Genomic DNA, 16398 nt, shown 5'->3' on the forward strand with positions numbered 1-16398 from the left:
ATAGTTATTATTTTCCAGTGCAATTTCCTGTTTTTCAATGCAATTTACAATCACCCATTTATCGCGGACTCCTTCTCATCGGATGTTGTGTGGCTGGCTGAAGCGATAGATAGCATCAAACAGTGAATTACGATAGAGTTCCTTCGTAATGTTATTGAATGTAAGAATTGAAACACATTATCCAAACATTGGCTACCTTGTTGCATAGTCCAGTAAACACAACGGCCTTGCTTCTAATATATATAAGTCAACAAGTTTTCCTTATTCCTCAGTGATAAACTAGCCGTAAAAATAATTTTATGTACTATTTTATAATAAATTATATTAGTTATATTACAAATAATGGGAATGTCCTCTAAGACGACGTCTATATACACAACGTTCTAGAGCCAAATCATAAAATATCCCATCAGCAAGCACTCTATGTCAAAATGTTGAAATTATTTTGATAATTTTTGCATTTCAAATTTTTTGTTGTTTAGTTAACTGTTCGATGACAGGTCTGAACCTCACAAGTGATACCAAGAAGGCACCACCTATGAGTCAACTAGGTCAGGAGATAATGGGGTAGGGTGCAGTTCCTTTCCCCCTCCATTGCATATATCGCCGACTAGCTACACATTTTACTAATCAGACTTCTGATGCAGACAAACAATTGTTCTTACTTTGACAGATATCGTCAATTGAGATGTACTGCCTGATAATAGATGTAGTAACTTACATACCAGCCAGAACCTCAATCAGAGAAAATTAATTTTGTTATAACTAATAAATTAAATTATGAATATTTCTTAATTTTTATTAAGTAGACCTAAACTTACATCAAACTTTACAGTCAATAATACATTTGAAATTCCATAGTCTTATGTTTTTAATAGTCTCAGTAAAGTCTACTATTTATGTCAAGAAATTTTAAAACTTTCTTCCGACTCCTATTAACAAGTTACTGCAGCAAACTTTAATTAAATCACCTATCTTTATTAATGTAGCTTGCTGCCTTGTTCGCTAATATTAAATGCTTCGTGTTACAATTTTACTGGCTTCTTTTTTTCCATTATTAAGCTTATCTATGTTAGAATAATCCACGTTTTTAAGTAGGCCTACATATTGTCAGTTCTTATTATTTCATTTGCATGTTATTAAACAATCATATGAGATAATAATACCACATGCACTTATAAAATAGACGTGGAAACAATGTCCGAGATGTGTATTTAAATGTCTTACTTTTCTGCCAGGGAAGTATGGTAATGTATGCCTTGTAACGTCAATTTATATTAATGTATTACTCTTAATGTTATTGTTTGTGAGGTTTCTAAAATCAGATTAAAAATCAAGGAAAATTAGGTTTTGCATAGCGTTACAAAATTTAATTGCTGATTATATTTATTTTACTGGTAAGTTATACAAAGTATCAAGAGCAAATCTAGAAAAAACATATTTTCAATCAATAATAAACTGAAAAACAATACTTATTTGTGGTACAATTCATAATCTAATTTAAATGATGAAGACTTAAAATGCTAGTGTTTTAAGGTAGCATTAGGGATTTTGTTAGTAGCGTTAGGTATTTTTTTTAACTAGAGTTGATATTATTCTTAGGAAATAATTACGCTTGACATTTCAGAATACGATCTAAATTTTAAGTACGAATACAGAATAATTTTGTAAGTAGGAATCAGAAAATGTTGGACTTAAATATGGTATCAGACGTGTAATTTATCTCTCCTGTCAGTGAAAGATATTTTCAAAATCATCAGCATGTTAGTCATCATTATTATCAAAATCCATCCCAGTATCGCTGTTAATAAGTAGAAATTATCTTAAAATCTTTTTGAATTTGCTTTTCACAGTCGAGATTTGTTTCCTTACGGTAATAAAAGTTTGCTTTAGTATCGAACTACGTGAGATCGATCGCGGGGAACTTTGAGACTCATGACATGCTCTTTCTTGGTCGCGTGGTGAAGACACTTCATTACAGGTTTGTATCTGGGGACCAAGCAATATACTCAGATCAGAGTTTGAGGTAATTCCACTTATGTCCTGAAGATCCAACAAATCAGCAACATCTCTCAATTCTTTTTGTGCCCCTTCTAATTTCTGTATTATCGTATTTAAAATTTCAAACGCAGTACGAATTTGTGACAATATCACATTTCGATAAGGCTTATTCCGTGGGGAATGGTTAGGTGAAGCACAATTTGAGTAATTATTTTGCATATTACAACATTCTGAAGCTAACTCGCGAATAAAATCTACTATTCTATCTACAACTGATGTTACCATGGTTATAGTACTTTGCGCATCTTCAAGTAAGAACTCCCCATTCTTGAAGCCATCGTTAAGTGCTACCAGAGAGGACATTAGGTCCAGAGTGCAGGTCCCGAGCTTGAAAGAAATCGCTGCCAAATAGAAGCAGTGCTTGTCAGTCAGAGGAAGCACACTGGCTGCGTTCTGAAACGCTGTCGACAGATGAGGAATGGCCAGAGTAATATGCTGGCAGTTGGATACCATGTCTTCTAGCACAGCTTTAAATTTAAGAGTGCAGTTCACATTCTGAGGGGACGTCAGATTCTCTTGCGTGCTAGTGCTGAAGATGGGCAGTGGGCTGCGGGGAGACATTTTCAGTTGGATGCAGTTGGATTCTGGGAGAGAGCAGGCATCGAATTCTGCATGACGTAATCCTCTGTGACGGCATGTTGCGCTATTGGGGGCGCACCACTCTTCGTCCCACCTCGATGTAGTCTTGCGACCTAGTAATTATAACATTGATTAATGTTTATACGGTGAAAGTTCAACATTTTTATTAAAGGTTTGTGAAAAGTCTAACATTAAATAATTATATAGTTTTCTCATATAGGCCTAAATTTAGATCTGAAGCATGCAGCCGAACAAGGGTCTATGTTCCGAGAGAACTGATTTTAAAACCAGGATACTAAAATATCAGACCTGTGACCCAGCTGCACAACATAGACCCTTATTCGACTGCACGTTCATAATAACTAGGGGGCGGATGTTGATGAAAAGTCATCTTCATATTTTTCACATTGGGACGATGCCTATTAATATAGAAATCCTCTATGTTAATATCAAGTAAAAAAATTAATTCCGTATATTGAATTTTTTGCATTTTTCGACGTTTTTGTTTGTTAAATCATTTCCTAAGCAAATAGGTAGGTAGTAATTACCTACTGAATAAGTGAATAACAGTGAAGTTTGACCATCCCTCATTTCACTGAAGGCTTCTTAGTTTAAGCGAGGACTTTGGCGGCTACTGTTGTTTTGTCGGTACGAGGGTGTCTTTAGAATTTAGGTTTGGAAGGGGAGAAACTTTCACCGTTGTGTCCCCATGGAAGGGACGGGACAGTATTTTTAACACAAATATTGCAAGAATGCAAGCTGTCACAATCTGTTCTGTCATTCATACTTCCCCATCTGGAAGATCTGGTAACAAAAGCGAAGAACGGAAGAAGACGGAGAAGGCACTGACATGGACTACCCCTGATTGAAACACATTGTAAACCATCATTAAAATCTATAGTTTTCCCTTAAAACCTTAATTTTTTGCATGCCCTTTTCCTTTATCTTAGCTAAATTCCAGGAAGTTGTCTCCTCTCTCCGAGATTTGCAGAGCAGTCATTGAAACAAGGTTATGGTGCGAGTACTTTGAATAATATTTAAATGTCATTTTCTTTTAATTTCATGTCATTTTTCCGTTAGTTTAAGAACATTTTAATAATCATTTTAAGTACATTTTTAGATCATCAACTTTCGCCCCCTAGTAATAAGTTTTCAGGGTTCATGCTTCGAAAATATAACGGTGGTAGCAATAATATGATTATCGTGTCTATACTATAAATATAACTTTATTATGGTCAAATGAACTCTAAACGAATATAATAACTAGACTTCGAAGTTGAGGTCCCGGACGGAGTGATACATGTTAACTAATAGCGGATTATTGAGAGGAGGGAGAGGGAACAGTCTAGGACTTGTTTAATTTTTCTATCTATCGCAGTGGTCGTCAACACTCGATGAAATGGGTAGAGTGCATTGAGGGTAAGGAACTCTCCTCCGTCATGCACAAGAGATAGAGAGACAGCATGCCCGCCAGCAGCGACGATTGCACGCTACGGCTGTGTCTTATCTGAGTGTAAGTGATGCTAGCCCGAGCGTGCAGTGTTCTGATGACCGCTAATCTATCCTTTGCGCTGTTTATCTAGGTATGGGTGGGTGTTTCGTACGTACTAGCTCTGAAGCTGGGAGAGTTAAGATAACGTGAAGTCATTGTGATGTCGAAAACGAAATTTCATTTGAACAATGTTTTTAATGTAGGCTAGTTATTAACTTCATTCAATGAAAAAAAAATCCTTACAAGAGAACGAGATCTGTATACATATTAAGCCTATATATTTTTCAGGAGGCAAATTGAGTCACAACTTCTATAAAAATTAGCGTTAATTATTATTGATTAAGAATTTATAATGACATGATTTCGAAGGATATGTATTTTGAAAAACAAAACTAACATTTAAATTCAAATTAAAAATAAAATAAATATGTAGAATACACTATTTAAATATAACATTTTTACTGATATACTTTAATTATCTTACGAATTGTTGATATTTCATTTGAATTCGTTATTCCCAATTTACTCTTTTATTATCAAGTTGACCTAAAAAACTCTCTATCCGACTTCTTACTAAATAAATACTAAAGTAATTTTCATTTTAATTATATTACCTTCCTTTCTTATAAATAATATATAAAGCTATTGTATGCTCAATTTCCCCCCCCCCAATACAAGTTTTACTCATAACGGGATTAGATTCATGTTAAATAGAGCATATTGTTATCTGAAATTTGTTTCTTCAATATTAATCCTATTATTTTAACATACATTTTCCCTCAACCCATTAAGAGCAAATGTTGGGTAACTTTCTGTTCTGGACCCTGACTCATTTCACTGGTATTATCACCTTCTTCTCATTCAGATGCTAGGTAACCATAGCAATTGATAAAGCGTCGTAAAATAATCCAATTAAGAAAGACAAGTTTATTTATGTGACTTATACATTATAATTACCGTATTCATGTCGCTTTTTCCCTTATACTGTAATTAATGTACATTTACAAATGCATGTTCTGATATTCTGATAATATACCTTTGTAAATAGTATTGCTCTAAATACTAACTGTTTATAGACATAAGAAAAATGTTATTTTTCTACACCTGAGAAACGATAACACATTGTATTTTATCCAATTTAATAAGTTATTTACGTTTGCCTTTCAAGCGAAGGTTTATTTTTTTTTCTACTTGCTGGGCTTGTATTACATATTTCAACAGCTCCATTCGACTTGCATGATATATGTACACAGGACTACCTTCCCAGTTGCTTTATAAGCACTGTTATTTTCTGGGTACACATAACTTAAAAGATAATGTGCCTCAAATTCGAAGTCTAATAATAACGTTTTAGTACAGTATACTGCAAGCAAAAGAAATAAATAAAAAATAAATGTAACTCTACTACTAGTAGTCTACTACCACAACAAGTTAAAGAAAATAATATGAATGTTCTGTTATCGATACGGTGACAGTGATACGGTGATAATTTGTGGCCGTGAAGCATTATCATCACTGTCTTGTATACATAGGTGTAATTTGTCCCCTCCCTCTGATTTTTTCCCTCCCACAGAGTTTAAAATTAAATAATAAATAGTAATTGAGTGGTACTACTTAAACATAATTGGGAACTGCACTTATAGTATTAAAATATTATATTTTTATGAAAGCTTAAGAAATAAGAGACGAGCTAGCTAATAAAAATCACACTCAATCGCTTTCACCTTCACCTTGACGGGATAATAAAAGCCTAAACTAACCTAACCTAACCGCGTCGGTATCTATTCCAAAATCGGCGGAAGTCCCTCAACGCTCGTAACCCTATCCTTTTTAGTCTTCTGTTTTATTTCATTTATTTAAATTGTCATTTCACTTATCGTATTCTTTAGAGGCCAGACTTTGCATCAGTATTGTAGATTTAAAATGTGGAACAAGTTAAAAGTTATACAAAAATATAGGCTACCTACAATGCATAGCAAGCAGATTAATTCAATTTACACTATTTATGCAGTAAGCATCGCAAGTCACATTGTCCGAGGTCCAGGACATAAATGTTATCAAATATTTGCATATACTTTAATTAAATGTTCAACACTTTCATATGATTAACATATTGTCAGCCTCTTTACACTCTAACGACAAAGTGATGTGCCCTGGACCTTTACAGCGGAAGATGGCGGCCTGGCCGAGCTTACGTCATAATTACCCAATTTAGAAGCATAGCTAAACCATTCATCAGTTGGGTAGCAGGCATGAGTATGCAGGAATTTGGTTAGTTCTGATGTGAACCTTTTCTCTTAACCGTTTAAACCTTTTAAGACAATAAAATTAGGCAAAATAATGAAGAATATGAATTGTGAACTCATTTTATAACGGCATATCAAAAGCCTAAACTAATATAACCTAACATGTTACTGATTTGACTTTACGAAAACTCGCCTTTTCTCTGTGATCAGTAAGGAAATACAAGGAAATGAGATTAATGTGCTGCACCTCCCTGCGTCCTACCCCTTCCACCTCTCCGCCTGCCATCACTTTCACAGATTTAGATTTATATTTAGATTTTATTTAATAATAACATTTACATAAAAACGTTACATTAAAATACCCCGAAAGAGCAAAGCTCGTGTTCGGGGACAGTTCCGTTACATAGATACACATACTTTGTAGACAAAATAGTTAAGAAAAAAGCTCACATAAAGATGATAATAGAATTAGTAAATAATAATACTAGTAATAACTGAGTGAAAAAAGTATTATTATTAGTAGTATAATTAGTGCAGGTCATGTTGATATAGTAACCAAGATAAAATAGAAAAATACACTTAGGATAGAATAGTCCACCCTCATTTCGGTGCGAAATTGATATCGACACTCAAGTTTCTTTTGTGTGCCGTACATATGATTCGACTAGAAGCCAAGTAGGTAAAACACATTTGTGCGCTAAAATGGTAACGCAGTTGCAAAGAAATAAATAAATAATAATAATAATAATCATAATAATAATAATAATAATAATTACCTGCTTCACGGATTACGAATTTTCAATTTTATTTAAAATAGTTACTCTTTTCGTTAGGTCGAACCTAACCTATGCACAGTCATGTCAATTGGTCATAAACTCATAAGCTAGGGTGTGTCGAACAGTCACTGAAAAATATAAATTCCAATCTGGAAGTAACATCAAAAAATTATTCTACTGAGAAAATTTCCAGCTTGAGACGGACCAGAAAACATAACATATTCGCAGCAGAGGGCATTTTTTTTTTTTATCTTTGCAGACCATAATTATTAAGGCTATCACTTTCTATTCAGTAGGTACAGCCCACTTGTAATCGTGAAAATATGTTTGCTGGGTAAAATTAGTATAGGCCCTACTATCGATGTAGCGTTTTGAAAAGGCTTTCTTATTTTCCGTTGACGTAGTGCATGAAAGACTAATCTAAACATAAAGCCAGACATTAAGTAGTTTCAGTATAAAAGCTCATGTTTGGTGACAGTGCAGCAGGTGAAATTTAGTTTACGCCTCAATATAATAATAATAATAATAATAATATTTCTTTCGTATAGCCTAGGTATCGAAGCTATCGGATTCTCGAATAATTATATGGTCCCTTTTTCCGATCTACAAGCTATTTATTTTTAGGCTAATATAAAATAATATTTACCAATTTGAAGTCCCTTCGGTTCAACCATCTTCCTTTCAACCTGTACTTCCATGAACTATTTGACTCCCAACCTGTTCATAGAACACGGTTGGTGGTGTACGTTCACTTACATACATTAATCTGAAAGGTTTGATAAGACTGAACTCATGATTTCATTTAATATCAACACTCACTTATCGAAATTGATCAGAGAAGAGGGATTACAAAATCGATTGATGCCAAATATTCACTTCACTAAGGGTAGGCCTACGTACACGTTGGAGCGACGATAAACGATAAAAGAAGCAGCGATGCTATATCAGAAAGAATTGAAGCATGCATTGTCATTGAGGTGTGCATATTGGAGTAATGATAAAAGCAAAGATACACGATAAAAGCGACGAAAAAGAAAAATTCCATTTTCTTCGCTCTTATCGTTTATATGATCTCTGATTAAGATAATATATTTTTTTAATGTTTTTTTTATGTTTAATAAGGGTCGACCAGCAAACTTGTTATACAGACCACTGTTAAATTATGGAATATCACATGCAGAATATCATGCTGAGGTTGGCTCTGAAGGCTCCTCTAATTAATCAGATAATATTAATAATTGAATGAAAAATGTGACAATCTTTTGCCAATCAAAAAAAGAAGAGTGACTGTTAGAATATTATTAGAATTATCTTCCGAGTGGAGCTAGAAATAGTGTTTTCTACAATGTCCCTGTTGCAATCTTTGTTGCACGCAACATCCTTTAAGCCTATATTCCCAGCTTTCCCGAAGTGCATTAAAACACTTAGTGTCAATTGCATCAGCATAGCATACTTGTGTGAGAGTAGACTATATTTTCTGACTTAATCTTCTTGAAGAACAAATATAGAAGTAAACAATGTTGAGGTAGGCTTGCGAATTAAGTGTATTTAAAACTGAGCTGGACTTCACAAAGCAACATCAACACCACAGGCTACTGAAAACTTTTTGGAAAGTCTAAAAGCTGATATAATTTTTACAGCAAATCCAAGACATGACGTAAAATAACTCCGTAGGCCTTTTATGTATTTTCAGATTAGGCCTATATTTGAAAGCTAAAGCTGAAATTTAATATCGCTACCAATTTATTAAGGATGTTTAATTCACATTATGGAGTCTATTACATTCAAAAGGTTTGGATTCACTTACTCCATATAGTCTATCTAACACTGTATATTGCGTCAGCCATCGGAAAATTTGTACTCACGATGACATCATTGGACGCAAGCCGTAATACATAACATGTAATATCAGTCGAGGAGTACAGAGCATTCCGTTCGGATCCCAGTGGTGGACTCTCAACACAAGCATCTGACGTAGACTACTCAATATTGATTTAAAGATTGGCAGATTATATTTTATTTCACCTTCATTTTTTACTGTGCTACAACAACCTATGAAAATATGTCACAAATTACCACTCTTAATACAACTCGTAAATTTTCGTCTGTTAGTCACGAGCTTTGTTTAGATATTACAAGTTTTCGTTCATAAAACAAGTGTTCCGAAATATATTGAATATAGAGCCAAACATAGCAACTATGTAGAGTAGCGGTAGGCGACCTAAGGTAGGACTGCACATATTTTCTATGAAGAGAATTTTAAATAAATCTAAGCCAGTCTAATGTGTTATACAATGGCAACGTTTTATGTCGTCACTCATTTCCAGCTCTCTTAATAACATGTTACTACACCTAATAGACTTTTTTAAAAGTCGTATTTCGAGTCCCGTATGTTACTCAGATACAAGTTTTTATGTTCAGATTCATTTCTATATATTTTCTTCATGCTTGGAATAACTCCTCTCCTGTTGTAATATCTTTAAATGCAATGACATCGAGCAAATATTCTTATACAGAGAGATACTAATTTTACTATATTAATATCTGTGTTTCTACCTAAAGCGAGAGATCAGACCACTGTTTATGCATCTTTGATTTTATTTCTATTCAGTTAATGTTTCAATAATCCCTATCCTCCTTTGTATTGTTCGTGTGATAATTTTGTACTCTTAAAAACGTCGGATTTTTCGAGACATTGTCAGCATCTTTATTCAGACAGGTTTCAATGAACTCTTTTTCATTATAGTACTTCAATGATTTGTGATTTCCAAAGCAATAACATAACTTGCATGGCGTTCCCTTTGACTCAGCTTGTTTCATCATATTTTAATACCAGAACTGTTATTTGAATTTAGTTTCTTTTGTGTTTTAATTGCTTCGCTTATGTTTGTACTTATTTTCTACTGTATACATTTCCGTTTACAATTACATTGGATATGTTCATGCTTACCTATGATTTCGTGATAATCTTATGATGTGCCGTAATGTCGCTAGATGTTTGATTTTTAAGTGCCTATTATAATTTTAGAACACAAGAGGCATCTACATTGTCACCATATGCACAAAAAATACTGTTCCTCCCATTCTTCCTTAAACACACGTTTCCCAACAGATGTTGAAGGTTTGAGAAAGAAGCAATCTAAATCTTATCAAGTAACCCGCTTCTTGATAGATGCCTGTGTACTTGAGTTGTAGGGGAACTGGACGGAAGGGAGGGGGTGAAGTAAAGACAGTTTACTGCGCTGCCTCTGCGACGTCACTATTGCTAGTGATCACAATGACATTTTTGCCGGTCCCTGCATTACGTGCTTCCATGTTCATATTGTTAGCACGGCACAGGGCAGCAAACAGCAAGGGACAAACACCCAGTTCCGTGGACGAAGGATAAATCTCTTGCACTGCGTACACCAGGAGTCGAACCGTGGACCTCTTAGATGGGAAAGTACGTACGCTCTTTGGAGTGTCAAGAAGCCGGTTCGGTATTGAATGTAAATCCTTCGCCCGGTTGGTAGAAGTACCGCAATCAGTTCGTATCCAATGCAGAGATATGGCGATCATAAGGAATAAAAAGGAGGTTTATTCTAAAGATGACCGAAACTGCTGTTGAGTGAAGGAAAGGTGGAAGACGGAGAGGAATATAGGCCTACCTCTCACCGGCTCTGTTTTTTTTTTGGACGGGCAGTACTGTACTTTTTTTCCTCCGTGGGGAGAGGGAGAGGGAGAGAGAGGGAGAGAGAGATGGAGGGAGGGAGGGAGAGAGTGTTTTTTTTTTTTTTAGCTTTGATTACCTTTCATTACACATATTTCTAAAATATCCAACATTTATTTCTTAAGGTATTTTATAGCTGCCAGGATTGTAGTGACATTGGGGTGTTTATTTTTTTAGCTTTGATTACTTTTCATTGCATATATTTCTGCAATATCCAACACTTCTTATTTACTTAAGTTATTTTATACTTGCCAGAATTTGTCCTTTTATTTCACACATTTTCAACCCTATTTTTTTGTGCGTTTGAAAGATCTTACATCACCATTGTTGCTTTGAGATGTAGAAAAGTAAAGCGCTATACCTACAGTCCTACATAGGTATTAATAATATTAATATTATGTTTTATTTAACGACGCTCGCAACTGCCAAGGTTATATCAGCGTCGCCGGTGTGTCGGAATTTTCTACTGCAGGAGTTCTTTTACATGCCAGTAAATCTACTGACATGAGACTGTCTCATTTAAGCACATTTAAAAACCATCGATCTGGGCCGAGATCGAATCCGCAACCTCGTGGACAGAAGGCCAGCGCTATACCAACTGCGCCACCCAGGCGGATCCTCCTACATACATGTGCAGTGCACAGACTGACCATACTTACCGTGTTTTCATACTTCGCGACAATCCCACCGTTTTAAAAAAATCTCAATTTTATGCAGTTAAAAAAAATACTGTCAATTGACTTTTGTCTTGGTCGATTAGGGGTTTTACTTTTCGCTGTATGCGGACTTGTGTTAGATCCCCATTTGGTCTGATTACTTGATGGATTTTTCCGAGGTTTTCCCCAGCTATAAGGCAAATGACAGGTAATCTGTGGGGATTCCTTGGTCCCACATCACTCCATCTCGTCAAAAAATTGTAATCTTGTAAAAGTTTGACTTTTTCCTCATCTAAAAGCTTCAATCCTAATGTAAGATCTATGAAATACAATAAATAAAATGAAAATTTAAACTTTTTCTCTTATTCAACGTAATATGGTTGAAGTAAAATTAAAAACTAATTAACAATAAGGAATTAATAAACCTACAATACATCAAAATTATCTCCATTTACATATTGGTACACAAACGAAGGACAAATGTATGCTATATACAGTGTAGTAAAATAATATTTTAACAGTATTGAAAGGCATTATTCGCCAGAGGGGTCATTCTAACACAATATTTCTCCACTTTTCATTCATATGGGAAATTGGTACACACAAGCATGATATTGAGAGTATTAAGTACTTTGAAGTAAAGTAAAATCGTTCAATTAATATTCTAACGGCAGGCTTTGTGTTGGACATACCTTTTTTTATGCTTCAGTAGGCCTACTTGTAATAGACCCTATCAAGCGGTTCGTTGTAATGATTATCTACAGTTACCACTTTTTATGTCGATATCAATACATTGATACTACCACCATCCACAGTGAATAAATTTTAAGTTATAAGATTACTTCTAATTAAAATTACTACCTTTTTTGCCATGATCAATGAATTCGAAATATGGCAATGTTGTTATATACTCCACGTGAAGATGATATAGGCATGTCAATTACAAATGCTAACACATCATTGGTGGACATATGTTACCGCTCCTGATTGGGAAGGCATCTGAGAAGGCCTAATCAATAAACTATCTTCTTATCTTTTGACAGAAAAGCGTTGTCTTGGACACCGGCTGAGTCTTAATTGAACGCTTCGACTTTACCTTGGGTGCAAGTAACCATTCTCCTTTCTCTCTTGCTCACGCTAGCGATTCACTTATTTCCCTAGCTTCAAATAGTTCTTCTTCCCGTTACAACTACTAATCATTACCAGGCAGCGCATTTTCGTTCCCAAATAAGTTAGGAAACTTATCGGTTAGTATATCCTAAAGTTTCAGGGTTCAAACTCTAACCTTGAATGCTTATGTCAGGACGCTACGAAACGTAAAACTTAGTTCGCTTAACAATAACAACAATAATAATAATAATAATAATAATAATAATAATAATAATAATAACAATAGAGCATGAGAACTGTAAGTGGGATTGCTACTAAATTGAAATGGTCTATCCAGCTCTTTTTAACCACATAAACGCACTAACATTGCGAAACTAGCGCTCTACAAAATATTAGTGCTACATATGACGGAAATATAATTAGATCGATAATAATAACGGAACTAGTGTAGGCTATATAATATATATTATAGAACATAATAGTAAACCTAATACACATTAACTGTATATACTCTATAAATTATAGGCCTATATATTCTGAGATTATGAAATTCATATCTTTTACCATAACTGTCAATAAAAATTTGTTTAAGCTAAGAAAATGTTCTTCCTACGTCACAAGACATTGCAGTGACAATTATAATAACAAAAATAAATACACAAATTAACAATATTTACATTTTACACAATATATACAAAACACAGATCAAAATGAAATATAATATAACATAGATAGATAAATTAAAATAATACTAACACGAAAATCCGAGTGAAAATGCAACTTAATATTAGAATCAGACCATAATGTAGTTCTTAACTTTTTATTTTACATATACAACATTGACGATGGAGAGCCTGTATTGTACTATGATTCATAGTCTATGCGTATCTGTTTACAATACTACCCTGCTTACAAGTATGCATCCATGGCTAACTAGCCACGTTATGCATGGACGTGACGTAATAGACGAACCACAAGAAACTACTCGATCCGCTGTACGTTTGGGAACAAAAATGCGCTGCCTGGTCATTAGGGTCATTACTAAATCTCATATTTTACTGTATACAGCACTCCGTAACTACACTTCAGGCTGATGTTTCCTGATCTGGAGTCAGACTTCTTCGCCACATGTTAGTTATCTCGTTCGTGGAATCCACAGACTCTCGTGAAGGTCACAGCCAATATAGTCAGTAAGCTACAGTATTGAGTTCTGTCACTATCTTTGTATAGACTTCGTCGCAATGCTCTCTCAAAGCATTTTCTTGCCACAAACAATTTAAAAATCATGCAGGGTGAAGAAACATTCCGTCAATATTAAAGAATTCTTGTTACGCTCAGTTGTTAGAGATTTTCTGTTATGATACACTAGCAACGCTTTTAACATAATTAAATTAATGCTGCAACTTTCATTTTAAACATGCTGTGAATATTTAATTTCAAGCGTCGAATAAAATCAATAACGTCTCTGAAAACTAATTACAAATTACTTCAGGATCTAAAAACAGACTTAAAATCTACTATATGCAATATAGAATAGTACCATAGTGTTTCATATTTTCTCAGTTCATTTCCTTTTCATAATAACCAAGTACAAAGTTTTCCAATAAATATAAATTAATTAACTTTGTGATATTAAAATAAATTCGATAATTAAAAAAAAATATAAGTTACATTCAATCATGCTGTAGGATTTATATTTTGTTCTAAAATTATTTATACAAAATACATCAATTTCATAAAAACAATTTGAGATTCATATATACAGACTCATGTTTCAACGATATTTAAATGCCGATATAACGATAAAAATCTAATGTATTATTTTAATGGTCTGCCTTATAAAGTTCTGAAAACAGCTTAAATTTACGTATGAATTCAAGTTATTTTAAGAATTTGTCTTTTAATAATAATGTAAGAAAAATAATCTTATAGTGAATATTTTTTTCACTATTTATTGTCTTTATAATTTTATAGTGCATGTAGTTATTATATGTTGTTACATTTAAAATTATTCTCATCAATTAATTTCTATTTTCTGAAATGAATATTGTGTTTAACATTGCAGGTGCAATATAACTTTTTTTTTTTAGACTGTCATAAGATTTGTATGGCAATCTGTATAAAAAAAAATCCGGAAATAAAGTATGTACATTAAACGGAAAATTTGTGTACCTACACAAACATGTATAGATGAGTCATATTTAAGAATATTGGTATTTTTCATACATTTATTCTAAGAATTATCATGTTTATAATTAAATTGCATGTTAGGTGTAAAATATAACTTACATTCTGTTTCAAGCAATATAATGGTACTAAAATAATTTTTCAAACTAAAAATACACCAAAATATTATGGCACGACAACAGTTATTTTTAGAGTACAGTAATTTGTGATTCTTGAAATGCAACACATATTTGAAAAAATTATAATATATGCAACAGATGTTATTTAAATTGTAGAGGAGGAAGTTCATCTGAAACTACTTGTAATGTGGGCGAGTTCTGTGAAACATCAACTTCACACTAATAATTCTGTTCGTAGGCTATATTACATGGATTTAAATAATTTTAGAAAGGGACTACAGTGACCATTTCCTTGCTGTCCCGCACTCAATATTTGCCGTATTGTCGGAAAATGAAGCTACATTCCCGAGAAAACATTCTATGAAACTTATACAAAGTATCTAGTTTGCTTTCATTTACTAGTAAAAACCGAAATCTTAGCCATTACCCTTTGAAGTTAAGTGAGTTTGTGCAATGACAAAGGATCTGGATTGTAAACGGACTACTTCCGCATCAAGGACAACAACCACAATATGCACATAAACTAATGATTTGAAGAGTAGGGCCGTGTTATGTATTACGAGAGAATAAATGGTAAAATCCAAGATCTAGTCGCTATTTTCCTGGACCAATTGGAGAAATATGACGCAATATACGACGTCACGCAGGATGCTAATACTTTAAAATATTAATTAAATCGACACCCTCACTATTCCCTCTTTTCATTCTCCCACCCTACACCACTTCACTACCTTCTTCTTTCTCACATATTTTCTTCTACTTCTATCTTTCACCATCTACCTATTTTATCCTACAAACCACTTCATATTAAATTTAAATACACAATTTACTTTCGAATAGGCCTAGGCCGGAATTCAATCCTAGGACCTTTCGTGTAATAACTACCATCATAGCTATTATGCTACGAATTCGTTGATGAACAACCCCTTAAAAATTATACTTAGACACAATTAACATAAAATACTTTCAAACACATTAGGCCTAAATATATAATTCCACTATCACATAATGAAACTGAATTAATTAGTTTGCTACTAACTTCCTTACATTAAAATATAACAAATTGATCACAAACTATTTAACTTGTATTATACAAAAAGTAATATCATAAATCGCGGGTGCTCGTGTAAAGGGGGTAAAGTCAAATTGCAAGGTATGTAAACTTCTCTCCTTTGGAACTGAACAAAACCCCTTTGTCATAAATTATGGAGCACTGTAACTGAATCATAGATGGAAGAATGACTTAACCCCTTTAACACAAAAGAAAAGTAATTGTGGATAGTTCAAAACTGTACTTATTCCAGTTTAGCCAAATCATACTTAACCCCCTTTACACGAGCACCCGCGAAATATCCGAAAGATTGCGTTACTCCACTTATCCACTTGTCTTATTATAATATGTAATTATATTAAATAGATTCACTCTTGACTACTCCCTTTAGTATTCTATTAATCTTACGATG

The 16398-nt window shown here is 33.7% G+C and overlaps 1 protein-coding gene across 1 annotated transcript; it reads right to left on the reverse strand.

Moving 5' to 3' along the window:
- Positions 1-825: 825 nt before the first annotated feature.
- On the reverse strand, positions 826-7926 carry LOC138698871 (uncharacterized). Its single transcript, XM_069825077.1, has 2 exons — positions 7801-7926; positions 826-2753 (listed from the first exon to the last, which is right to left on the reverse strand). Exons 1-2 carry the CDS (start codon positions 7850-7852, stop codon positions 1819-1821), a joined length of 987 nt encoding a protein of 328 aa, XP_069681178.1. The 5' UTR covers positions 7853-7926; the 3' UTR covers positions 826-1818.
- Positions 7927-16398: the final 8472 nt, after the last annotated feature.

The sequence above is a fragment of the Periplaneta americana genome, chromosome 4 (genome assembly GCF_040183065.1).
Source record: "Periplaneta americana isolate PAMFEO1 chromosome 4, P.americana_PAMFEO1_priV1, whole genome shotgun sequence".
NCBI classification, from domain to species: Eukaryota; Metazoa; Arthropoda; class Insecta; order Blattodea; family Blattidae; genus Periplaneta; species Periplaneta americana.